This window comes from Cebus imitator, unplaced genomic scaffold (assembly GCF_001604975.1).
Source record: "Cebus imitator isolate Cc_AM_T3 unplaced genomic scaffold, Cebus_imitator-1.0 Scaffold101, whole genome shotgun sequence".
NCBI lineage: Eukaryota > Metazoa > Chordata > Mammalia > Primates > Cebidae > Cebus > Cebus imitator.
In genome coordinates, this window is record NW_016107416.1 from 5,420,151 (window position 1) to 5,446,764 (window position 26,614).

General features: G+C 45.0%; 1 protein-coding gene across 3 annotated transcripts in view; it reads left to right on the top strand.

Annotated features, from left to right (window-relative positions):
- Positions 1-25,108, top strand: part of NRP2 (neuropilin 2) — a 116,457-nt gene extending 91,349 nt beyond the window's left edge. For 2 of the 3 annotated variants that reach the window (XM_017536874.2, XM_037741488.1), the window contains exons 16-17: positions 19,592-19,642; positions 21,810-25,108. In XM_017536874.2, the coding sequence (XP_017392363.1) occupies positions 19,592-19,642; positions 21,810-22,111 (353 nt within the window). In that variant the 3' untranslated portion in view covers positions 22,112-25,108. Of the gene's footprint in view, positions 1-3,739; positions 7,213-19,591; positions 19,643-21,809 lie in introns of those variants that run through there. The other variant, XM_017536875.2, reaches the window with a different exon arrangement.
- The last annotated feature ends 1,506 nt before the right edge of the window (positions 25,109-26,614 follow it).

Consider the following 26,614-nt stretch of genomic DNA (forward strand, 5'->3'; position numbering starts at 1 on the left):
AATATCTGTTTCTCATTATCTCACACAATGGGAAAACTTTGTAGAGAATTTGGGGTGGGAATTAATGAAAAATATTTCAGGAGTTGAAAGCATTTTTCAGTTGAAAAAAGACACATGAGTAAGCGGCAGAAATTAGATCAGTCAAAGGGAAAATTCAGGTCAGCAGATCAACCAACTCCAGGCAAGGCTGAGTTCTCACCTACACTTTCACCCACCTATCCCAGGCTCCTTTAATGTCAAGCAATGGCTCGATCACCCCAGATGGCTCAAGGGGCAAGGGAAGCTAAATTTGCACAGCTCAACAATTTGGGCATCTGGTACAGGTAACACCTGCCTAAAGTGGGTACCTCTTTCTAATTTCCCATAGAGGTGCCATATGAGCTAGCAGAATCTCTAGCACTTTCTGAAAATAACTTTCCAAGGAAGGACCAGTAGGTCATCAACATTTTCCAGGGAGTCTGAACATTGATCCAAATATATTCCTCTATCCCATTCGTCCATTTATCCATCCACCTATCCATTCATCTGTCCATCTGGCATTCACTGGATTGCTGCTGTTGCCTGGGAAGGTGCTTTGGGTGGGGATATAACCCCTACTGATTGATCATTTTCCTTCTCTCTAGTTGGCAAACCACAGCCTCATTAGCATACAGCTCTCGGAGGCTAGAAAAGAGCCAGATTCTAAACCAGCACACTCCACCTGCCTTTGGAGATGAGTCTCTTTAGTTGGGGGCTAGGAGAAACTCCTGGCCCCCAACTGCAATCAACCAAGAATTGCTTGTAGGAGATCAGGAAAGGGTTGCCAGTTGTATCCTCTCTTTTCTAACACTATTTCTAACCTCTTAACATTAAAAGTGTGAATTCACGCAGTACTGTTTTTCATTTCTCCAAAGAAATGCCCAAAGAAGCTGTTTAAGGAGCCAGTAATAATGTCCTCCAAATAGCTCTGTCACTAAAGTTTTCTACATGTTGATAATTTCAGGGGAGAGAAGCACAGGTAGAAAAGGGGAAGAGGGTCTTACCTAAGGCGAAGTTTGTCTTTCAGAGTAGAGCAGGATTCTGAGGGCCTATGTCTGTGTCTCTGATTCTAAATATGTAATCCACGTATTAGGATTTCACCTTCCTCCAGCAGGCCCCCTAGAGTCTCTCCACTGTGCCCCAACGCTGTCTCTGTTGTGAGATACACTGTAAGACGAGCAGTAAGGCTTTATCCTTCTCCAGCCCGAGCACTTTAAGCATGGGTGGTGTATTTTGTGTTGGAAACCAGCATTTTGGCTGAAGGAAAGCAAACCTTTAAATGGAGACGGTGTAGTGATGGAGGGAACGTGGGTAGTTGTGGCCATATTCTGCTTGACAAAAATTTGTGTCCCACCTTTGTGGTCTGGTCAGGTACTTCAGAGGGAAAGCTAATCCCTGGGGATTTATCACCTTCCTTTTCTTGATGGGTGAGCTGCAGCCTCATTAGAGGACAGCCCTCCCTATGGAGCCACCTGAAAATCAGAGGCAAACTCGAGCACACCCTTTGGGGAGAGGAGGGATGTCTCTGAGAAACTCCGGGCACATCCCCGAACACTTTGCTGTTTCCTGTCCGTTTCTGTGAGCTCACATTGAGAATCCAACAGCAGGATGGTTGCCAGGCAGCAGATCCTCTTGGTGACCTGAATAATGAGTTGACACCAGTTCACTGTGACTTGCAAGCTGGCCATTTCAAGGAGCCATTTCCAATGCCTTGCCTTCTCTTCCTTTCTGATTGTATGTATAATTTCCACCATGGCCACAAATATGAGAGAGAGAGAGAGAGGCCTTTCTCAGCTATAGTAATGAAATTAGTAAAAGACAGAAGTCGTTTAGGGATAAAGACAAAGAGTGTAGGTAATAAGGTGGAAGAAGATGAAGATGTAGAAAGAAGCACTAAGGGGTTACTGGGATTCTGGGGTCCTTTCTACCCCAGGGGATGTGGATGTGGCTGTCAAGATGTGTGCAGAGCAACACATCCTTGTCAAAGCTCTACCAATGTTGTGGGACCTCTGGTCACCCAAAAGGTACCAGTGAACCCCACCCTGGTGGAGGGGAATTCCTACAGCAGGAGAAAGCAGTGATTAAGAGCTAGGAAGTTCAGCAGGCTTTGAAATATTTCCAAGAAAAGTGTTCTCATTTTTCTATCATCACCTGTAGAAGACATTAGAAGGTCTGACTCACCTCTCACCTATTCCCCAAATCAAAGAGAGGAGTTCTGATGCTCAGGCTGCAGACATTAGAGAACACCGACTCAGAAATAGGAGTCTTAGCCTCAGTTCAGTGTTTGATTCACCAGGCATTTATTGAGTGCCTTCTTTGTGTAAACCCTTAGGTATGGATGAGGGCAAGTTCCTCATGATGAGAGTGAGTTCCTCTGCTTAAGGAGCTCTGCATCTCAGGGTGGGTAGTGGAAGGAGGCTTGAAAATATAAATGAGCCCCATCTGCATCTTGAACAGAGGGGGACCACCCTCTGCTCACAGAGTAGAGTAGGACCACCAATGCATGAAGGAGGCAGCAGCACTTCCCACCCCTGGCTCTCCTCCTGGGGCACTGCATGAGTTGAGGATGCATCTTTCTGGCTTAATGCAAGCAGCTAGGGAGGCATTTTTCATAGGAGAAGCATGCATCATTTTTCAGAAGTAAAGATCATGTCTGGTTTTGGCAAGCTCAAAAGCTCCTAGTCCCTTTCTGGGCCAGATTCTCATCTGATGTAAATCTTTGGGAGAATCAAGTTGTAACACTGCTTTGCATCAAGTGGGACTCCAGCCAGTCTTTCCCCAGAGTTACCCTGGGCTTAAATCTACTATATCATCTCCATGGCAACCAGCGGCGGCCAGTGAACGTGGTTGCCTTCTAAATAGTCTGCCAGCCTCTCTTCCCTGCCCTGTATTTTCCGTGATTAAGAATGATCTCCCTCTCTCTCCCTCACTCTCTCACTTACTCTCGCTTCCACATACCCTCTGTCATTTTGTGCCCACGTTTTTTGTTGCAACTTCCCTTGTCATCTGCTTTTAAAAATCCTCCATCCAATTAAAAAAAACGAGGATGAGTTAGTCATGACTTCACAGTGGTGACCGACCTGTTTAGGCAAGACGAGGCTAATTTCAATGGGTGCAGAAGCATTGGCAAGTAACGTGGAATTTACCTTCAAGTCTAGCCAGCCTAATTAATACGTTGTTGCTGAGAATGCTGGCCAGCCAGACCGAATATGGTGTTTCCACCATTCGGGAAATCTGCCTCACTGAATCCCAGAAGTCACGCCAGCATCATTTACTTGTATGTATTTGTGTATGTGTATGTGTGTGTATGAGAGAGAGAGGGAGATGGAGGAAGAGAGAACTATGACGTTTCCATATATTATAAAGTAATTGTGGTCAAACAATAAGAAGAGAGTTGTAATCATACCGTTCTTGGTTGAATCCCATACTTACTATTTAGCTGTATAACCCCTTAATTTAACCTCTCTCTGCCTCTGTTTCCTCATCTGAAAAATGGGTCTGACAGTAGCTACCTCTCAAGGGGTTACATAGGAAATAATGCAATCGTTGAGAAGTGCTTGGCAGGTTCTAAGGACTACCTTAGTCCCTCATCCCCTTCCCTGTCCGTCCCAAAGCATGTGTGTGTGTCTTTCTTTTTTGTTGTTGGTTTTTTTTTTTTTTGGTCTTTTGATTAGTCTGCATGCTCTCAGCCTAGCAACACTCTTCTGTGTCTCTCCACCAGGGGGCACCCTCCTGCCAGGGACCGAGCCCACAGTGGACACGGTGCCCGTGCAGCCCATCCCAGCCTACTGGTATTACGTAATGGCCGCCGGGGGCGCCGTGCTGGTGCTGGTCTCCGTCGCGCTTGCCCTGGTGCTCCACTACCACCGGTTCCGCTATGCGGCCAAGAAGACCGATCACTCCATCACCTACAAATCCTCCCACTACACCAACGGGGCCCCTCTCGCGGTGGAGCCCACCCTAACCATTAAGCTAGAGCAAGACCGTGGTGGCTCGCACTGCTGAGGGCCGAAGCAAGAACAGCACCCAAAACAAACAAGAAAGACTGCAAACACGTTGCCTCGATTTTGCACTTTTTTCTCCTCGCCTAGTCTCTGTGTGAACTTTCAGACATCTCTCGCGCGTCCCCAACCCTGAGCACTCTTATCCATCCCAACCATCCTCCTTGGGTTCATTTTGGTTTCTGGTTTTTCCTTTTTGTTGATTCCAAACCAACAAACCCAACTCTAATGCTGCATCTTGGAATATCAGAAGAGATCCACTCCCAAGCACTCCACAACTCAAGGCTCAGCTGGTTTTGTTCCAGAGACTGGTTCACTTGTTTTTTCCCCTTGCCTTATCCCATACCTCCTCTCAGAGGGCAGCCTGCCAGGAGACTTGAGGGGAAGCCTGGATCTGTGTGTATGTACATAGTAGACATGTGCGCGTGTGAATAGTTCTCTGTGGGTGTGGGGATGTGTGTGGGGGGCTGGTTGATTGTGTGTTGGGGGTGGTGAGTGTTCAGAGAGGGCCCCTTTAACTCTTGTGTTACTTCTCCTGCGGTACATTTTACAAGAAAATAATATGCTGTGTAAGTTTTGTTTACTTGGAGAAGAGATTGAAGCTTTTTGTTGCCTTATCTAGCCCTGGCTGGGTTTCTGTTGGCTGCCACTGTCATCTCCAGGTACCTAAAGAAATAGAGGCCACATGGGATGCCATGTGGCCTGTCTCATCCCTACTCCCCAACCCCAACCCACCTGACCCAAGAGGAAGGTTCCCCTAGCGCACTCAGACAAGGCTTCCTTGTCTTCTTGTGTCTTTGAATTGTCAAGATAGCAGCCACGGGCGCATGCGGAACCACCTCTCCAGCCCTGAAGCAAGTCTGTCTCATGTTGCCTTATAAAAGAGAAGCTCATAATGAATGTTTAGCTTTTATCAGTTAAGTCCAATCTTGGAATAAGTCATATGGAATAACAAGTCTGAGACTGATGTAGGAAAAGCAGTAGTCTAAGTTGAGAGCAGGAGGAGGTAGACGAGAGAAGGGAGAAGGAAGAACTGAAAAGCTGTCTCCCCACCCAGGGTGGTTATTGGTCCCAACTTGGGATGGGGTTGAGTAAGAAACTTAGAAACCATATACTTTGGTGTTATATTGGTCATTGTTATAGAGTTGTAAACTATGGGGGGGGAGGATCATTTGCTTTCCTTTCATGGTGTTAATGTGTGCCTGAATCTATAGCCACTAAAATGTAAGGCTGTCTACCTGACTTATTTAAATATGATGAGAGAATAGAAAGTGATCATTTGTTAAGTAATCATTGGTAATCAATGTGCTGCCCTTTAAAGCATTCATGGCATCTGGCAAATAGACCCTCGTAGGCTGGCCCAGCATATCCAGATGTTGCTGCATCATCACAGAGAAGGTCTAATGAAGACGTAACCGTTGCTGCTCACGTGTCCTCTCTAAGCAACATGGGGAGCGGGATGTAAGAGAGAAGTTGCTAATGACACCATGCAAAAGACGGATTAAATAATAAAGTCAATTTCATTGATAGAAAATGCAAATTTTAAGATTCTCCGTGTACGAGGACCCAGCCTCAGGAGCATTTATTTTTTACCTTCCTGCTAAAAATCCACTGGGGAGGTATAAAATTCACTCCAAAGAAGTTTGCCTGGGCCAGAAGCCTCCAGGTTCCTTCTGCAAACAAAATACTAATGATTTTTTTTTTTTTTTTTTTTGGCTACTTGGGAGAGAGACTTTCAGCATTCTTTCACGATATTCAGATAGGTCCCTCCAGCGCACACACACAACTTTCGCATCTGGTTCGTTTCATCCTCCTGAAAGAACAGTGCTCTCCCACTCTTATTCTATTTCAAAGAGCTACTCTGTCAACCACAGCAGCCCTGCCAAGAAAAGACAAGATGAAAGGCTAGAGCATGTGCTACCTTGAGATTTCAAGAAGTGTCCTACCTCAGCTGAAGACGGAGAAAGAAACAGGGAGGGCAAAGTGGATCAGAAGCCCAGGGTACCATGTAATGACTCATATGCCAGTCACGAAGGGCTTTTATCTCGGCTGTCCACATCCAGTCATGCGTTTGGGGCCAGGCATTCCCGCAAAATGATTGACATTCCCGTAGGTGCCCCACAGAGGTGTGGCGTCAAGAAATTACACCTGGAAAATCCAGCCAGTGTAGTGACCGGCTGAGTTACCATATACCCTGGGGATTCCCCTGTCTGTAAAAGAAGATGACTACAACTTTGTGAACTTGCTGTATCTTTATCTGATGCCCCAAGTGGCATCATCTTTATGTACATGCCTTAGTTGAGAATATGAGACGGCTCTAATCTTTGTGACTCCCTTCACACTTCGGCTGAGGATGTCACATTCTCTGTCTCTCCCCAGCCCGCAACATCTGCCCTTGATCTGTCTACTCCAGCAATTTTCATAGTGTTATCCAGGTACTATACCAAAAGGTCAGCTCTTCTGTAAAATGCCATGCTTCGCAGCTTTAAAAAGCAAAATTCTGTATTTCATGGAGGGAGGGAAGGGTCACTCTCTTCTAGGAAAAATAGACTGGAAAGGCAAATGCATGCATGCATGTGTTTGGAGTTGCTCTCAGAAGACAGAGATGATAGCAACTATAAAAAATGAATGAATGAATGAATGAGTTGAAGGCCTAGCTTGGGCTGATAAAGTTTTTGCCTTAGCAGAGGTTTTATGTCAACACCTTCAGGAGGAAAGCCCTTATCCCTGGGTTGCAATCCCCTTCCTCGGCATTATGCTAGCAAATTGCCATCACCTAGTTGCTGGCAAAGGCAGAAAAAGAAAACAAAAAAATCAGCATTGTCATTGACAAACTGGATGCTGAAGATAAAGTAAAATTGTCTTTTCCCTTGTCCCACATTTTTGGGATTAAAGCCAGAATTGAATAGGAAATACAGTAATATTTCTGAGGTTGATAGCCTATCTTTAAGAAGACCCTGTCTTTAAAATGAAACTAGCAGGCAAACACCTAAATAATCAAAAATTACCAAAGAACAACAATGAAACAAGAAAACCTAAAGGTTTTTACTTCCTATTCCTATTCCTCTCCTTATTACTGTGACACCCATTGCGTTGCTCAGTTGCCTGTGTGTCAAGATAACTCGTGGACATTGGAAATTATTTGAAAATGTATTGTGTGGAATGTAATAAAATGATGATATTTTTATACAAACATCTGGGGTTTTTTTTCCCTTTGCCTGTGAGAACAAAGTTGAAATGTAGGCTTTGAGCAAACCGATGCTTCCAAAGTTTACACATCACCTTCAGGGCATTTCTGTGGGTGGTAGGTGGGTTTTCTCCTTGAGGCTGAATGCCAACTTTTCCTTCTTTTTATTTTTATTACTGCTTGTTAGGATTTTATCCAATTTGTGCAGCTGAGACAACTTTTATGATTGGTGTGGGATTTTGCAAAAGTTGCTAAGTGCTAAATTGCTAAATGAGATTCCACAAAATTTCTCTTGATGACAAATCCCTGGAGATTAGATTCTACTTTCAAAGGGCTCCGAGGGAGTGGTACCAGCTAAGCTGAATCCTGTGCTCAGCTCTGTGGAGACAGATCACTTCCTTTGAAGAAGCAGCCGTGACATCTTACCCCTCACCTACCCAATTACTACATCCACAGGGACGTGAATCTCCCATTTACCAGCGCTTTCCCAGACAAAAGGGAACTTGTAGCATGTTCAGAGCTGAAAGATATTCTAGCCTTTATTTTTGAACAGGTAATGAAGATAATTAGATGATGACTGTGGACATGGAACTATCAGAGTGGAACATTTTATAAAAGGAACACTGTAAAACTTTGAGTCGAGGTGCTTGGGGAAACTTACTCAAAAAGTCATGTCTTTCTTGATAAGTGTTTTTCTTTGGCCTCTTTGGATAGTGACCTAGTTATATAAAGTATTTCTATCAGAGGGGGACTGGGCTGAGCAAGGTGGGGGAAAATCTAGGAAAGACAACCTCCCAGCAGTTCATGGTTTCTAGACAGTGGTCAGAAGAGGTCACAGTAATCCTATTTGCAGATAGGATTTCCCACCACCCCCACTCATGGGATGTATCGGAGGTCTTCTGACAACCTGGGAGCCCTCCTCAGGGGTCCGAGAACCATCCTTAAAGGTCCTGAGAAAATGTGCATGTTCAGAAGATCCTATTTCTGCCAGAGCCCTGCTTGTCTTCCTATCCAAACCTAGATTCAGGAAGGAGTGCTTTTCACAGCTGTAAAACCTGTCCAAGTGCTGCTAAAAGGAGACAGGCTTCCAGTTTTTAGATCTTATTGGAAGTTCTGTTAGTACAGATGGTTCAGTATAGATGTCACTGTCTGTCCTTTGCAGGAGTGCAGGAGAATAAAGTAGAATGTGATCAGAGCATTTTTTGTTTCCCCAATGACAAGCTCAATTACCCCTTTTGTCTAAATAACATTTGGCTTTCCTTAACGCCATTTGTTCCCATTAGTAAAGAATGAAGTGAAAACAAAAGTGTTTTGTTCAAAAGTGTTTACTTCAAACAACACGACCCAGGCTCAGTCAACATTTCCTTGAGCTGACCTGGGACCCAGCTTGCCAGACTGAACTATGTTAGTCCTCACCTATGCTTCGTTAGCATTACTGTTTTGGAGCCACCTCTGGGAATTTTCCCACCTTGGTTCTAGTCCCAATACTTATTTTAAGGGTACTGACTCCCCCTAAAAGGGCAAGACCGTTAGGACTCCAGTCTTAGATGTCAAACACGACACTGTTACCGCCGAAGACTCCTCAGCGTGGCAGTTCGGAGGTAGCCCAAGTATAAATGTTCAGAAATTGTTTCCATGGATCGTAAATACCAGATGTCAAGGCCTAGGCTGGTCTGTTTCTGCTCCTACCTGGTCCTTTATGATGGTTTAAGTGTGTGTTCTTGCTTCACCCACTGCCCTCCTAGCTTAGATAATCAAAGCCCAGCCAAGCTGATGTAGCTCAGTGTTTGTTTTCCTTGCCCCTCTTCACTGCCTCGGCAGTTGTTTTGCACAATGTGGTCTTCCTGTAATCTCTGATGAAAACAGCTACATCCTGAAGTTCTGATTTGCCTGCATTGTGGGCTATGCATCTGAGCCAAACTGCAGACCTATAGGTGAAGACTTGTTTTTCCCTCTAATTGTGCAGATCGCTGGAGCCCTCACAGCTGTAATTTGCCTTTCATCCACTTTAGTGGCAGCCCAAAGAAAACACAAAACAAACCCAACCAGAGAAAAAGGCGGGGAGAGGGGAACACCAGTGATGATCTTATAATCAGCAGGGAAAGGAATCGCCTTATATAAATAAATTAATAGCTGGGAATAGTGTAGGATTTAATTAAGCCAAACATAGATCAGGTGCACAGAGTATTTATAGAGGTCAGATATGATCAGAAACCCACACCCTTAGGGTTCCTCAGGCCACAAGCCTGGGCCAGAGTACATTTGCCCTGACTGCTTGGAGGTGTTGTTTGAACCCTAACCTAAACACTGAGAGACAAGATTTGGGAAATCGCCAACGTCAAAACCTTATTTAGCATGGTATGGAAGAGTGGAGAATCTAGGTGCTTCAGCACAACGAAGCAGAAGCCATTCTTGCCCCAAGCCCAGTGGATAAGAAACCTAGAAGCATCTCCTCTATTCTGTGTAAAACAGTTGTTGGCCTTTTCTGTCACTTACCTCCGAGAGCCCCCTAGAACTAAAGTCCTGTGGGCATCGGACCAAGAAATAGAAAAGACCATTTGGAGAGTCAACAACAGAGGTATGGAGGGAGGACTGAGTGTTACATGAGAAAACCTCTTGGAGTTTCATTTCTGCTTGAGAGCTTATTGATACTGATGATACACGGAGGTTGCTGGTGGGAGACTTTTAGGATAGTAACTGGCTGGGTTTCTTTAACTCACAAGTTAAACATGCTCAAAAAGTGCAATAATAAAGAAAAAGCAAAAGTTCATTTCATTGTTGACCAATATCAGCCTCTTCCCCAGAGGTAAGCACAAGGGATAGTTTGAGGAATGTGTTTCCAGGCCTTGTTTTATACCTTTACAAACATGTATGTTCACGTTGAGTTATGTGGTTTGGTTAAGCTGGGGTTTAGTTTGGTTCGTTTGGTTTTGTGTAAATGGTAGCATAGCGTTTGCTTACTGTATTGGATGACTTGCTTCTTTTCATTTGACATCTTGAGGGTAATTCCGTACATACCAATGCTTCAACCCCATCCTTTTTATCTGCAGCATAGCATTCCATATTGTGTTGATATGCCAGAGTGTATTAACTGCTCCATTGCTGATGAGTATTCAGATTGTTTCTAGGTTTTTTTTACTATTATAAACAATACTGCGATGAATATCCTTGAAATTGCTTCTTTGGGCACACATTTTTCAAAGGATACAATTTCTGGGTCAAACACATACCTGTTTTCAATTTAGTAGGTGCTGTGAATGGCTGAGGTTTGTCGTTTAAAATGAACCTGTTCTTGCTTGAGAGCATAGTGGAAGCTAATGGACATCCTGGCTGTAGAACCCCTGCCACATTAGCTCAACCCATGGGGTCTCTATGCCTATCCCTCTTTCTCTACAGTGGGTGTGCTGCTCACAAAAGACCTTGGGCACTTTTAGCTGAAGGGAATTTTAAACTCAGGAAGCGTTTCTTCAGAACTTTTTAACTGCCAGCTTATGAGGAATATGGGCCTGGCTCTAAGTGGCAGCTCCCCAGAGCTGTGGCGGCTGTGTCACTGGAGTTAATTCTATCCCTGGGTTCAGGAGGCAGAGTCCATTTCTCCATGATTAATGAGTTCCACTTGGTTTCTTCAAAGAGTGACTGTGCTGTGCCTTGCTGTTATTTATTTATGTTTTCTACTAAAAAATTTATGTAAAAAACATCCTTTAAGGTCAGTATGCAGCACTGTGCTGCAGACTAAACTATTCCAGCAGCCAAAGGTAAACCTACACACCAAGAAAAAGTCTCAAATTTGGGAGGCCTTGGACCCCAGGCCCCCACTCTGGCCCTGAGAGAAGCAGAACCTGTGGACATCCTTCTGAGGAAGTTCACGGCTGCAGTACCCAAAGAAAAGGCACTAGGAGTGAGGTGGTTTTCCAGTGGGATGTTTATAGGCATGGGCAAAGCTACTAGCCCCACAGGGGCCAGGACTAAGGAATGGCAGGTGGAGGAGAAGCCCAGAGATCTGTCAGTCTAAACACCATTTCTAGCAAAAGCACTGCCCCCATTTCTACGATGTGCTGAGAAAAAGGGATCATAATAAAGTGACTTTGACTTTGAGTGTCTGTGGCTATATATGTCCTGTGTGGGCTTTCTCTGGCCTGTCTATTGCCTCCTGGGCATGGGGCAAGAGTATTTAACTCAGGCAAGAAAGCAGCATGAATTGACGTCTGGATAAACTAGAGTACATCTGTCTCTCACTCTCTCTCTGTCTCTCTCTCTCTCTCTCTGACACACACACACACACAGTGCCTTGTTTTGTCTTCTCTGTGTAATTGTGCAAAATTAAATCCTTTAACTGTCATGAACATTCCCCAAAACAAAGGCTCTGCTCCAGAATCGGAATGATAATAGACCATGCCATGGCTTTCAGCAATACCAGTTTCTTTATCCGGCAGCAGGACTCATTAACAGGATGCCTGAACTGGACTTCCCTGCAACTTATTAAAGAGCAGCCAGCTCCAGTAATTATGGGCATGCAGAGAGCCTCGAGCCAGAGGTGGCCTTGACCAAAGTCCCAGTCTCCAAAGCCTGCTAGTTATTGAAGCTTCATCTAAGCATAAGGAACCTTTTTGTCTCTTTGTGTTTTCTCACTGCCACCCAGGACCTGTGAGAAGGGCATGAGGATTTCAGGGGCTGGTGTGAGCCTTCCAATGACATCTCTAGGGCAGCCCCCATCTGGCATTGAGAGCGAGATGGTAGTCATTAGGACCTAGATGGGGCCAACATGGGCATGTCAAAAGAGCCCCAGAGATGCCTCATCCACCTTGGCCAACTGTGGCTCAAGAGTGAGTCCCATAGCAATATTTACAGGGGCCCTGGACCCACAAGCCCATCACTGCTTTCTGGCTCTGCACCTCCTGCTAGGGCCACGGTCTCCACTTCCTCCTCTGTAGGAGGAGTTGGTCACCACCCATCTGCCTTTGTGCCAGGTGTAGTTTGTCTCCAACCTCCAAACCCCTTTCTGCACCTTCCCCCTCTCTTGGTGACCCCTTTTCTTCTTTGGCATCCTTCCACTTTCCCTCCCTCTTCCTCCACCAATGCCTCCTTCAGAAAAGCATGGGTCAGATTCCTTCACACAAATGCTGCACAGGCTACTTCCTCCAAGAATTGCAATTTTACAGGGAACCACACCTGAAGCCAGAGGAATTAGTCTCTTAGTCATTACAGTCCTTGGCCACCAGCAAGCCATTGGGAAAAATCATCTCTTGAGTGGGCAGAGAGAGGTACCTTTTTGGTACCTGTAAAATGATGTCACAGAGTCATTCATTCTCATTCATTCTTGTGTTCAGAAGAGCCCAGCTTTTAGTGTAGTGAATTCTTTTAGGGACATACAGGTGTACAGTTTTTTTTCAAGGACCTACAAAATAAGAGTGGCTATCTTTAAGAAGACATTATTCCTCACATGGGAAGTGGATGCAGTTTTGATTCTTCAACTCCATTTTCTCACTTGTCCAAGGTTGTACCAAACCACTCCATCTGAGTGACATAGTGATGTTTGTAACATGCACACCTCAAATACTGGAACTAGAGGAGAGGAAAAATTTCAAAGCCCACTGGAAAAACTCCCTGAAATATGAAGATATGTGACTTTTCCCCCTAGCATCTCAGGAAATAATAAGACTACAGAAGAAGGGAGAAAACAACAGGCTTTCCCTGAAATGTTTTTCCCGGAAGGTAGCCAACAAAAGAAGTGAAAAGAGGCAATTTCTTGTTCACATCGCTACTTACAACAATGGAGAATAGCTGATTTTTCAAGACTTGGGGTGAAAAAGAGGTTCTAGTATTTCCCTTCATCAGCTTTGCTGTGTTTTTCCAGTTCACACAATTGTGAAGCCTGTCTTTATAGCTAAACATGTCTCTAGCTAGATTTTTCTTCTTTTCATGCCATTGTTGGGGCTCAGAGGAGACATTCTGGCCTCAGCTGCTCATCCGCCTCCACACTTGAAAGTATTACTAGGTCATTTCATAGTCTTCTTGTTTGCAGTCAGTCTTTCCAATTCTTTTTAGTGTTTCCTTCTAGTTATTCAACTAAAAATAGTAGAAACGAATGGCTATATTCAAGATCAAACTCTTCTGGTAATCTCATACCAAGCCCCCTCCCATTTTTTTTCCTACTTGAAACCATTCAAAAAATTCCAAAAAATATTTTTCCATGACCTTGCCTAGATTTGGCTGTAGCCCAAGAGATAAAAACCCATGATAAAGGCTCTTCTGATGGTGCTTCTAAACTCAAGCCAAACCCAGCAAGGAATGAATGACTCTCAAGTAGCCTGACTTTTTAACGGAGGAGATTTGGCAAAGTTTAGATCAACATCTGAACGTTTGGCTCCTTATTGTAACTTGGATGAACAAACTGAATTGGGAAATTAAGTGTGGTGGGGAAGGGGGACCTTCAGCCAATACTAAATATTAAACTGAATTAAATTGAATTTTGAAGTGCCAAGAGGAATCTCCTTAGCCCTTTGTTATTTATCTTTTACTGAGGTGTCAGTGTTGTACTTCCTGCTGAGATTAAAAGAGAATGGCTGAGAGAAGTTTCTGAAGGCTACTCCCATCTGAAAAATCCAGTGATTTAACTGGCCCATGGGGTTTAGAAACTTGGAATGAAATTCAACAAAGGCACTAAGTGGCCAAGAGCTTATCCCAGATAAATCACAGCCCCCAAACAAGGTGTTGAAAATCTGTGGCTTAGTTCTCAGTTCTACTGCTGATTTATTCAATGACTTACTGCTCTTCTCTACCCTCCCTCCTCAATTTCATCTCTAAAGTCAAAGTGATGACACCTAGTACCTGTGAAAATGAATGATTTCAGTGGTTTCCTGTGTAAGAGGCTCTTCGATCTTTGCCTTCAAGGCTGGTTGAAGTGTGGTGGGTTAAGTGGATGTGCTAAGACTGGCTTTCCAAGGGGTTTTATCAGCCCAGCCTCAGTTAACTTATTGCCCTTAAATGGAGGCTTAAACCTATGGGCACAATTTGCCCACTCTGTCAGTTCCTCAGTCACCCATTAGCAGGACTGAGTCCTGAGCCAAACGGGCAAGTATTGAACACATGGAACCTCATGGGTTCCCTTGGCCTGTCCTTTCCATGGTCTTCTCTTTCCATACACACCTTAAAACAGATGGCTTCAGGGAGTGACCACTCCCAGGAGAGGACAGAGCTAGAGTGAAGAATGGGGCAGTGAGCATCGTGGGGCGTTGGAGCCCTTTTGTTCAGAAGTTGCCTTGTCTCCCTCAACCATCACCCTCTTCAGAAAGCCTGCATCAGAAAGGCCCTCATACCTTTCTTAGTTCCTTCCTGTAGAGATAAGGGAATGCTAGAGCAGGGGAGAACATCCGTGTTTAGTTTACAGAGAAGCAAACGGAGACCCAGGGAGGTCAATGACTGGTCAAGGCTCTGACACCTGAGGCAGAACCAGACGGGAGGCGGGCACCCCACCTGCAGCCTAGGGCCTCCACATCCCACACCACTCCCTTCAGTGCAGGGTGATGCTGCTGCTGGCCGGGGTTCCGGGTATCTCAAGAGCAGTGGCTTCTTAATCCACTGCTCAGGGTTGGCATGGAAGGGACTCTTCAAAGAAACGAGCATATCAGTGACCTGAAATGATCTGTGTACGAGTGTCCCAAGGGCTGTCTTAAATTATTTATCCAAAAGTAACCAGTGGTTTGGGGCAGAATTCTCGCTCTCCTGGCCATAATGTGACAGTGTCAAGTCCAATACACTCACAGTAAACAGAGTGAAGGCTACGAATTTTCTGTAAGAAACTGCAGAAAAGCAAACTAATGAAGGAATGCTAATCCCAAATAATCTTAATTTAGAAGAAGGACAAAAATGAGGGAGAGAGGAAAGATAAAAAATTGTGTGTGTGTGTCAAAGGCGGGGGGGAGAGAGAGAGAACGAAAATGGGAGGGGCCATAAGAGAGGGCTTTCTTATCTGAGGACTAAATCATTCTCAGTAGGAATTTCCAGGCAGCTGGTTGGAGTGTCTTGGGGGTGTTTCCCTTGAGTAGCATGTGTGGTCTTACACTGTCAGGCAGTGTTCCAGGGAGAAGCTTACTTCATTAGAAGAGGTCGGGTTTGTGACTAGGTATGGCTGTTCACCTTTTGTGCCATAGTGTTGCAATTTACTAACAAGCACACCAGAGAATAATTGACTCTTCTAGGGTGTGGGATGTTTCTGGAACAGTCCTGTGGGTGTTTTCATAACTAGCCACTCTGGTATCTCACTCCAAAAAAATCAGGACACAATAGGAGAGGAGTGAGACCTTGAATCATGCTTCACCTTGTACCTACTCTGTCTCTCAATGATGCAGAGAGAAGGGACACCGACCAAAACAAGGTGACTTTTTGGCCTGAGACTGATCTCCATATGAAAATGACCAGGGTTTTGTGAAGTTGGGTTGTACTTGTTTTTAAGCAGTAACTACTGTGCCCACTTGATTACTCAAGCTCTGTAAAGCCCCTTCCCGTCATTCATTCGGAGTTGACCTCTCCCTCTCACTGTGCTGGTCTGCCACAGCTGGGGAAGGGGACAGGTGTGGGGGAGTATGAGGGCAGAGGTCCGACTCTCACACAGATATGCACAAGGTGGAAGACTTGTGGCAAGGCAAGGCGACCTCTTTGAATTCTTTGACGAGTCTGATACGAATGAATGCAAACCAAAAACCAAGAGATCGGGTGCCATGTTTGAAAGTTTTTTTTAATCAATCACACAGACAAAGGAGATAGAAATCCTCCACTGCCCACCTTGCAGCAGCCTCAATGCCAAAGTATCTTCCTCCCCACTCCCACATTTTCCTTCCTGGTTGTGGCTCAGGCTCATTTGCCCAATCCCTGCCCTGGACCCTAGCAGCGCTTGGGAGTCCTCTCTGCAATGCCTCGCTTTCTTTCATGCTAATTTGGTATGGGTGAGTCTTCACTTTCCAGCCACACTGAAGGGCCTTGATGGTAGACACCTGGTCCCTTACATCTGTATTTTTCCAAGTCCTCAGTATGTTTCCCGGACATGCAGTAAGCCCTCTTACTAAGTGGTGTTGTGTTGGTTTATTGGCTAATGAAGACTGCCCTTGAAGAACAGTGTAATTTAGTTTCCTCCTCTAAGTGATGCCTATCGTGGATAGCATGAAACCCCAAATTTCAGACCCCCACATCTTCGTGTTCATAAGAAGCCCCTCAAACCCCTACCACATCAAAGTAGTGAGCCAGTGAAACAGACAAGCAAAGTGTGTATCCAGCCAACCCAGTTCTGAGATAAGGCAGACTCTTTTTTTCTATCAGAAGGGGGCAGTAAGGATATGGTGGTAGTTACAGTACCCCAGACACACCCAGAGAACTTGAATGCAAACTGGGGATCCCTCCTGGCCCTAATACAGCATCAGAGAGTCAGTATTTGTAGTCAGACTGACCTGAGACTGAATCCACACAGGGGCGTAGAAGGAAACAGGGAGTACAAAGGTTGAAAGTGGAAGTCGTATGGGTGGTAAGATCCCTTCCTGACCTGCGTTCTTCTAGAGGTGTGGCCCATTCCACTCTCCCTAACCCGTCTCACACTCACAAACACACCCACCCACTAAAACAGAGTCCCAGAAGTTCCTCTCCAAGTTTTTCCCCATTAAAAACAAAATTCTGAGTCAGTCCCTGGTTCCTTTCTCCCACTCTCTCCTGATGTCTGCCCTGACTTCCGCAGCTAGGTCTGCCATCCTGTGGTGCCATTTCCCCTTTCCAGGGAGCTCTTGCCTCTACCGTCTGCCTTGGGCTCCTGACTCATCATTCTGCCTCCTGCCTCCCAGAGGCCAGTAGCTTTACCCCTCAGTTTTCCTGGTAGCAACTCACCCGACCCACCTTGCCTTTTTTTTGCTAGAACTACAGGGACCTGGGGGGAGAACCACATTCCTTCCTGCTGGCCTCCTAAGGAAACAGGCTGCAGTTTACCTACCGGGTTCAACAGAAAAGGAAAGTGGCCGACAAAGGGCAAAGACACTTTTGAGAGAGAGAAAAGCCTTAATCAAACACAGATATCAAGAATATTAGCAAGGGGACTAGAGAAAATTGCTATCAAAGTAAATGGCTTTTTGTACAAACGTTCCCTCTATTTGTGTTTTCCCCAGTGTGCCATTCTTTCTTTAAGGCTTGGTGAACAGATGCGCTTTTGAAAATGTTGATTAACTTATCCTTTTTTCGACCCCTTCCCACTCACTCAAACTCAGAGGAACAGTGATTATACAAAAAGCCAAGTCAAGCCACTGAAGTGTTCTTCTTCACCTTAAGTAGCCTTTGATTCTCCAGGTGCAGAAATCTCAGCTGCATCTGGGAAATTGATTTCATTGAACCTTAGAAATGGGCCAGTTCTTAGGAAATCATCTCATCCAGTCCTCTGCCTCCAGAGACAAGAGGCTGTGATCTCCTGGGATAAAATGTTCTCAAAATCATTAGCATCCTTTTACCCTTTTTCTTTCAAGATCAATGCCATCTTCACCCCTTTCCAGCCAGGGATCTATGGTATCCTAAGACTTCTTCCCTGAGGGTGTGAGATGGAGCAAGATGGCATTCTAGCCCCCAAGAATTCATCACATCCTTGGCAGAAGCCAGATCCCTAAAAGCAAGCATGGGATTTGGCCCAGAAGTCACTGGCAGGAGCCCCGTGGTTCTCATCCTAGGCCGATTCACATGTTCTTATCCAGTGCTCTGCATCTTTTACCCGTGAAGATGTTAAGACATATGAGCAGCCCATCAAACCAATTAATTGTTGGAAATGTGACGGTTTTCTTCCATGTTGAGTTTTTTTTAATACGGAAAAAAACCCTCTGGGTTGACTTTCACAAGCTCAATTTGATCCCTGTGACAAACACCACCTGCCTCTTGTTGATTCATGTTCACATTTCCCTTCCAAGGAAACAACCTGCTCTGTCGGGGCCTGGAGAAGAATGCGGGGAATGGGCATTGAGGTGGGGAGGCTGGCATGGCCTGCAGGTGCCAGTTGCTGTGCTACAGACCTGCCAGGAAGGGGCTGGAGTTGTGGAGGATTGGGGCCACATGGCGTCAGTCTTTTCAAGTGGGGCTTGACAAGTTGTTTTGTGCACCCCTTACTAGTGACCGAGGGGGATGAGAATGTGCTTTAGCACTTTGGCCAGAAAGAATTCTAACATGATTAAAACCATGGCCTCCAGGAAAAGACTGAATTTCAAGTGTGACAGTGATGGATCAATGCTCAGTTCAGATCATGGTCAAGTAGATCTTCCCTGAGCTGTAGTGCTGATGAGGGAAGCTTTCGGGATGGTCTAAAGTTCTTTTTCTCCCTCTTGCCTGATACTTCAGCTGTTTGGGATTTTGATTTTCTCTTAAGCCTTGATTTTTGGATTTCAACTTGTAGCAGTGACTTCAAGATTGTTTACCTGACTTGGAGGAACAAAACTCTGAGAGGGCCACACACATTCACTGGGGCCATCTTGAGCTGTCAGCTTGGAAAGGGATAATTAGCTTATGAGATAGGAAGAAATGACAGGAAGCTGCTGTTTGCCATGTATTTGATGTTCTCTATTGATGTTTTGCCATTTTAGACAGAATAATTTTCATTGGTTCTGATTTCTATAAGTTGGACAGCACAGTGAATAGAGAGACCTGTATCACCACCCTCCCGAATTATCATGAAAAAGACAGAGATAGATAGTGATAATACAGGAGAAAATTCAGAGTAAATTAACTTAGCCTGGCTAGTCAGATTGGTTGCCCATCTTTGATCTATTCTACACCATGGAGAAAGCCAATAGGAAAAACAGACTTGGGAAGAATATAAGAGATATTAGCACAGATATGTGAAGGTCACTAGGCATTATGACATGCCTTCCAGTTCTGCTCTTAAATTAAAACATATAATGATGAAACAAGACTTCCTTAAACTACCATATGTTTACGTGAAATCCAAAGGAGAAAGACTGATGCTTTTGTGCTCACTGAGATGCGTTCCCGTAAAGAGGTGCAGCGAGCTGTACTAAATGAACATCCCAGTAATGGCAGCTGCTGGTGGGCATAAGATACCATTGAAGGTGCCTTAAATAAAACCTGTGTTCATAATGAATGCCAGTCATTAAAATAGCATAGTGGCAGGGGTTGCTTGGCACTGAAGACCCAGACTTTTTTCTTATTTCTGTGTTACTGGTTGTGGTTGGAAGAAGACGCAGGTCATCTGAAGGAGAACAATCCAGTAACGTACATACTGAATGAGCTAGAAGTGGTAGTGACTCTCTAGCTGCCTGCCAGAATGGAGGGAAATTCTCAGAAAGATTGTCTCTCTGCCTGTTAGCATGGTGCTAGAGCTTGTTATTAATTTGTTTTTATTTCCTTTATATTATAGTGGACATCCCAGAAATACATGAAAGAGAAGGATATGAAGACGAAATTGATGGTGAGTATGGTTATGATTTAGCAGGTAATCAAGAAATTCAAGTTTGGTTATAAAGCCATCAACAAAAATAATGCCCAGGGTATCGGAGGGCCAAAATTTAGAACTATCAGTCAGAAATATATAAAAGAATCTGGAGAAAAATGAGCGAACCATCAATGGATCTGTCAGGGTCAACTTTAGAGGTTTAGAAAGTTTATTGAGTTCCCTCTGCCTAATCTGAAACAGATCCCCTCTTTCCAGCAACTTTTTACCTGGATGGACTTCAAATCTGAATAAATCCTTTCAAAGTGAAAGATCAGCTCCTCTATATGTGTCATTGCTTGAACGTTTTGACCTCCTCCCAAAAATGGCCTAGTGAGTGAGCATAAATGTGAATATTCTCCCAGATCTGCTATGGTTTCTGGTTCCCTGGCTTGAGGGAAACTTCTTCAACTATTCAAGACTCCAATTTGGAGCTTGTTGCAAGAATTAGGTTTCTTTTTCACACTGACCATCTCGTATCTTTATATTTATTCCAAGCTCTATTTTTCCACTGCAAATACACATACTTCAAGAGGCTAGAGGGCTGCTGAGCAAATATGTAGATGTAATTTCTTTTCTCAACTCAGAATAGCACAGGTCTCTTTCTGGGCTTCTCTGAATGCCAGAGTTGATCTCCAAGAGGCTCAACAGCAAGATTCCACTTAAATAGTAACTGTAGAGCAAGATTAATGTATTTAAGAAGAGCAGTTTATAGAGCAGCTGCTTTTAACCTGCCCTTAATCAGAAACTTTATACGTAGTTATAGAAACTGGAGTGACTAACCCAAACAGCACCTTGTTAACTGACTGCAGATTCTCCCTGCAAAACACAGTCCAACACTCCTTTTATGGGCAAAAGTGCACGACTGACCTACATGGAGAGGCTGCAGTAGATCAGGCAGAAAAGCATTGGGATGGAAGAGAAAGGGCAATGGGTAAGGAGACAGAAAGCCTAATTTCCATTCCTATTTTAACTGCTTGCTAAGTCTGTGACCTGGAGTGAGTTACCTAGTCGCCTAATTTCTTTAAACCTCAGTTTCCTCACCTATTAAAAATATATATAATATCCTGCCTTCTTCATGGGATTATTAGATTTCAAAAAATGATGCCCAAATGTGGGCATGCCTTGGCCACACTGTAGAAACGTAATTAGATTCATCTGCTAGAGCTTCCAGAACAGAGTACCACCAACTGGGTGGCTTACAACAGAGATGGATTTTCTCACAGTTCTGGAGGCTAGAAATTTAAGATCAAGGTGTGGACAGAGTTGGTTCCTTCTGAGGGCTGTGAGAAAGGATGTCTTCTAGCTCTCTCTCCTTGGCTTGGAGATGGCCATTTTTGCGTTTGCATGATGTTCTCTCGTGTGTGTGTGTGTGTGTGTGTGTGTGTGTGTGTGTCCCCTTTTTCTAAGGATATTGCTCTTACCAGATAAAGGCCCACCCTCATGGCCTTATTTTAACTTGATGACCTCTGTAAAGGCCCTATCTCCAAACAAGGTTGTGGGGGTTAGGACTTCGACATGAATTTAAGTGGCTGGGAGGGGGATACAGTGCAACCCATAACAGTAAGGCATGATGCCTTACTATTAGCGGAGGTCTGGTGGCTGGGAAAAATCTGCTGCTTATATAGCCAGCAATGCCAAATAAGGAAACTCATCATGTGCAAATAGCCCCAGACTGTCCTTTCATTAACTTGAGGAGATTGGAAAGGAGGAGTGCAGCATCACCTTGAACCTGAGGCCATCCCAAGTGCTGCAGAGGCACCCCCAAAGGTGCTGTTCAAATCCAAGCTTACCTAATATAAGTCAAATTATTTAAATATTGGATACTTAGTACTTACTATGCGCCAGACACCAAGCACTTTACAAATATGAGTTTATTAATCCTCCTAACAACCCAGTTGAGGTAGATTTGACTATTATCCTCATTTGAATGAGGTGAAAACTGAAGCAAAGAGAGGTTCAATAGCTTGCCCAAAGTTACACAACTAAGATGTGGCAAGGCTGGGCTTTGAACCCAGAGAGTCTAATTCCAGAGTTGCTGCTGCTAACTACTGTGCTCTGAAGAGCCTCTGGGCTGGGGAAGCTGAGTCACTTCACCATGACATAAGTAGTGCCTGCAATCTCTCATATATTTTATGTCTCATAGATGAATACGAGGTGGACTGGAGCAATTCTTCTGCAACCTCAGGGTCTGGCGCCCCCTCGACCGACAAAGAAAAGAGCTGGCTGTACACGCTGGATCCCATCCTCATCACCATCATCGCCATGAGCTCGCTGGGTGTCCTCCTGGGGGCCACCTGTGCAGGGCTCCTGCTCTACTGCACCTGTTCCTACTCAGGCCTGAGCTCCCAAAGCTGCACCACGCTGGAGAACTACAACTTCGAGCTCTACGATGGCCTTAAGCACAAGGTCAAGATGAACCACCAGAAGTGCTGCTCCGAGGCATGACGGATTGCACCTGAATCCTATCTGACATTTCATTCCAGCGAGATGGGCTGGGGAAAATTACATTTTTTTTTCCTTTGGAAACTGAATGCCATAATCTCGATCAAACCGATCCAGAATACCGAAGGTATGGACGGGACAGAAAAGCAAGTCGCAGGAGGGAGGGAGACGCAGCGCACAGGGGATTATCACCCCACTAGGACCGTGGCTAAGTCATTGCAGGAACGGGCCGTGTTCTCTGCTGGGACAAAACAGGAGCTCATCTCTTTGGGGTCACAGTTCTATTTTGTGAGTTTGTATTATTATTATTATATTTTATTTCTTTGGTCTGTGAGCAACTCAAAGAGGCAGAAGAGAATGACTTTTCCAGTGTAGAAGCGGAGCAATGATCACTATTCTCCGCTTTCTCTTTCTAATCAACACTTGAAAAGCAAAGTGTCTTTTCAGCCTTTCCATCTTTAGAAATAAAACTCAAAGCAAGCCGTCCAGCTTATCCCATCCTCTGATTGTCTTCTGACTTAAGGGATTTACTGTGGTGTAGGTTCTGCCAGCCGACCCTACAAGCTGCCGCTTCCAGTCCTAGCATTTAAGTAGGATGTTGTTGCCTTTAACTTTTTTTATCCAGGGGAAAATTGCCATTTTAGGGTCAGCATGAACAGCTTTTTCTTGGATGCGATTTAAAACAAACCAGAAAGGAAATTTCACACGTCAAAATCCACAGAAGCATCCGGACGAGCCTTAAAGTGCTTTGTGAGCAAATAGGAGCCATTTGTTACTCTAGACCCACAGTGTCTGGCGGTGTGGGGCGTCCCTTGTGGGGCTTCTGGTGGTGGTTTTGCCTTTTCTTTTCCCTCCTCCATGTTCTTCTAAAACACACACACACACACACGCATTTTTCAGGCCTATAAGCCCCTGGAAAGAGCATTATGTGATATTCTTAGAGGCAGGGGAAAGTAGAGGGATAAATAGAGACTGTTGATATGCTTTCCCCATCAGTGAGACACTGTAACGTCACCACTGGACGGGAAGGAAAACAGCAGAGAAGGAAAGAGAAGCCACACCTCTGATCATATGAGGGCCAAGGCTGAGCAGTGTAGACAGAGACCCTTTGAAATGCATTTTTCTCTCAAATAGGCTAGCAAACACTGGCTTCTCTTTTGGGTTACAGCCACCATTTCAACCTTTCGAGAGAGTCAGAGCTAGGATGTACAAGAATTGATTCTAACCAGAAGTCTGCAAGTACTGTGCACAAGCATGCTAACCACACTGCTTCAACCTTGAGAGACTTAGGTTCTTACACACACACACACACATACACACACTCACATGCACGCACGCACACACACCAATTTATGTTTTTTATTAAGTGCCTTGAAAAAAATGAAGAAAAATGAATTTCCCTCTATGTAGAAATCAGCGAGTATCTTACAAATTAAGGCATTCCTCTTTCCCTTACCCCAGTGGCTCCATTGCAACTCCCCAACTCACTGCTGATCCTAATGAGCCCTGCTACCCCAGTGGCAGTCATAGCCCTTCATGACTCTCAGCTACTTTTCAAAGGGAGGCATGAAGAATAGAATGAAACTGTGTGAAGGATAAGATTGTTCGCATCAAGATCCAAATCTTGGTTTCATATTAACGCCTAAGGATTGCCTGTGTGCTGGATATATATTTGAAACTCAACCAGTATGCCCAGCCTATTGCATATCAATGTCAGACCATTTTTGCTGCTATGGTCACCCGTGATTTCATTTGTCTTATACCCAGGTGAAAGGGGAAGGGTGAGTGGGACTGGCTGGTTCCTTTAAATGTTAACTTATGGAAATGCTAGTTCAAATGGTAATGTCACAGTGTTTTGTATGCAGAGCTCAAGAGTTCAGTCAACAGCTATTTATTCATGTGTGTGTGTGTCTTTGCGCCTTTGAGTTCTCTGTATCTACTGTGTATGTGAATGGTCATGTGGGACTCAGTGGTGGTGTTGTGACTTTGACCTAGGGCCCGAGTGTCACAGCGGATCTTGGCACTCGGCACTCGTTGGCACAGTGGTAGTTAGAGGTGAAAAGTGAAGCTGTCAAGCCCAAGGGCTTAGCTTTAGGGTTCCCCCTGAGTTGGGCCCTCTGGAGAAACAAGATTTCAACTAGCCCCTCTCCTCTTCACCCTCCCATGATGTGCAGTGTTCAGAAAGCTGGTAAGTCCTAGGGATTTCTAGAAGTAGCCTGCAGAAGAGGATAAGTTTGAAAGCCTACTCCAGGGCTCCTGGTGCTCTTATGCCCAGTGAGCCATTTTACAGTTCTCCAAAGTCTAGCCCTGTCTCAGGCCTGCACTTCACCTCTAAGTTATGTACAACTCAACCTGCATCCCTCTAAAAGTCCTATGTCCATATTCACCATTGGCTGATTTGGGGCCATGAGTGGGCCTTGAATGCTAAACAGAAGCAGGGTACGCAGGGCTACATGTAGATACCTCACCAAGGCTGGAGGCTGGTCTGTCGTAAGACAGAAAGAAAAAGAGCTGGGCCCAATTTTGACTTGGCTAGGGGACACCTTGGTGTGTTTGTTATCTTTATCTGTGGGTAGGCTAGCTGACCCGTCTCCTTGAGTCATTCTCTTCGGGAAACCCCAGTCCCAGTACTGATCTCCTTTTTGCCTTGTACTAAATGACACATTACCTCCACGCTCTCCCAGACTAGGCGGTCAACAGGGCCACAGGGTTGCTGTCTTTGGTGGGGCAGGCGAGTTGACAGGGATGAGGGTCCAAGGAATAAGCATGAATGACAAGAAAACAAGAGAAAGAGTTAACCTTTCACACAGCAGGTTAACTTTTCCAGGGTTTGCAGTTAAAGGTATTCGACCATTCGCTGGCTGAGCCAGATCACGGGAACTTGAGAGCTTTTACTGTGATTCTTCAATGTAAAAAGTAAACAACAATGTCAAACTGTGTTTATATGATTTGTATAAAGCCTTTTTAAGATTACTATTTAAATAAACATTATGCCAGAGATATTTCTCTGCATTGTCTTTTTTTTCCTGCATTGTCTTTATTGAAGACAAACAGATCTGGGATAAGAGTGACCAAATTGTTCCACTTTGCCTGAGACTTTTGCTGGTTTTTAGCACTGAATGTCCTGTTGAAACAGGATAGTTCCCTTGATCCCTTCACAGGACTTGTGACAAGGTGGCTCACTTAGCCCATAGCTCTCAACCCCTTGTGGGAGGGGGAAAACACAAGAGAACAGGTGCAGAGGCCAGGATGAGCACTTTTGGGCAACTGGCAAGGGCAGAACTCTGTGCAGGTCCGTGGGAATGCATAGAGGTTTCCCATGACACATGGAGTCCCAGAGGGCATATGTTATAGTGCACTCTTAGCTTTGCCATCTGTGGATGGCTTAAGTATTAAACAGCTCAGTGCAGGGTCCACAGTGACAGACCCTTGCACCCACACTTGGGTCCTTGTCTAGCATCCGGGAGGAATGAGATTTCACAAACAAATTTGAGGGTGGTGAATGTGGAGGATTTTATTGAGTGGTGGAAATGGCTCTTAGCTGGATGGGGAGCCGGAAAGGGGATGGAGTGGAAGGTGGTCTTCCCCTGGAGTTGGCCATCCCCAGCCTAACTCTTCTCCAAGGTTCCACCATCAAGCTGTCCCTCTGAAGTCAGGCTGCTTCTCTCCAACATCTGGATGCTGCTTCTCTCCTTCTCTGCCACTCTGCTACTCCACTGGTGGGCCCTGGGCTTTTTATGGGTACAAGATGGGGGACAGGATGGGGGACAGGGTGGGGCAGGGTGGTTTTGGAAAAGGCAATGTTCAGGCAGGAAAACAAGAATGCATCTTCTCACTTTGGGCCATGGGTCCAGGCTTGAGAGTGTGGCCCTCACCAGGTACCACCTTCTACCCAATATTTCCCTGCCTCCTATCCGTTTCACAGTGTCCTGGAAAACCCTTTGTCTGAGTCAGCTTGGTATAACAGGCTACCACAGACTCAGTGGCTTAAACAACAGATATACATTTCTTACAGTTCATGAGGCTGGTAAGTCCAAGATCAAGGCACCAAAAGATTCGGTATTTGATGAGGGCTCTTTTCCTAGCTTTTAGATGGCTGCCTTCTCTCTGCGTGCTCACCTGGCCTTTCCATGGAGAGAGCTCTGTCTGTCTTCTTCCAATGAAAGCACTAGTCCCATCACGAAGGTGGGACCTAATGACCCACCTCACGACCTGAACATAATTACCTCCCAAAGATTCCAGCTCCTAATACCATCAAAATGGTAGTTGAGGCTTTGACGTATGAATTTTAGAAGGACACAAACATTCAGTCCATCATACCCCTCAATCCTGGACAAACTAACATGGTAGGTCATACTCGGGATAATGTTTCTTCTTAACATTGGAAACAGTAGGCTGATGGGTCAGTTGGCTTCTTATAAAATAAAGACAGCGTGGGAATGGATGATGGGCCATCTAGCCAGATGGTCTACTTTAACTCAGAGTCCTACAAATTATTCCTCCCTG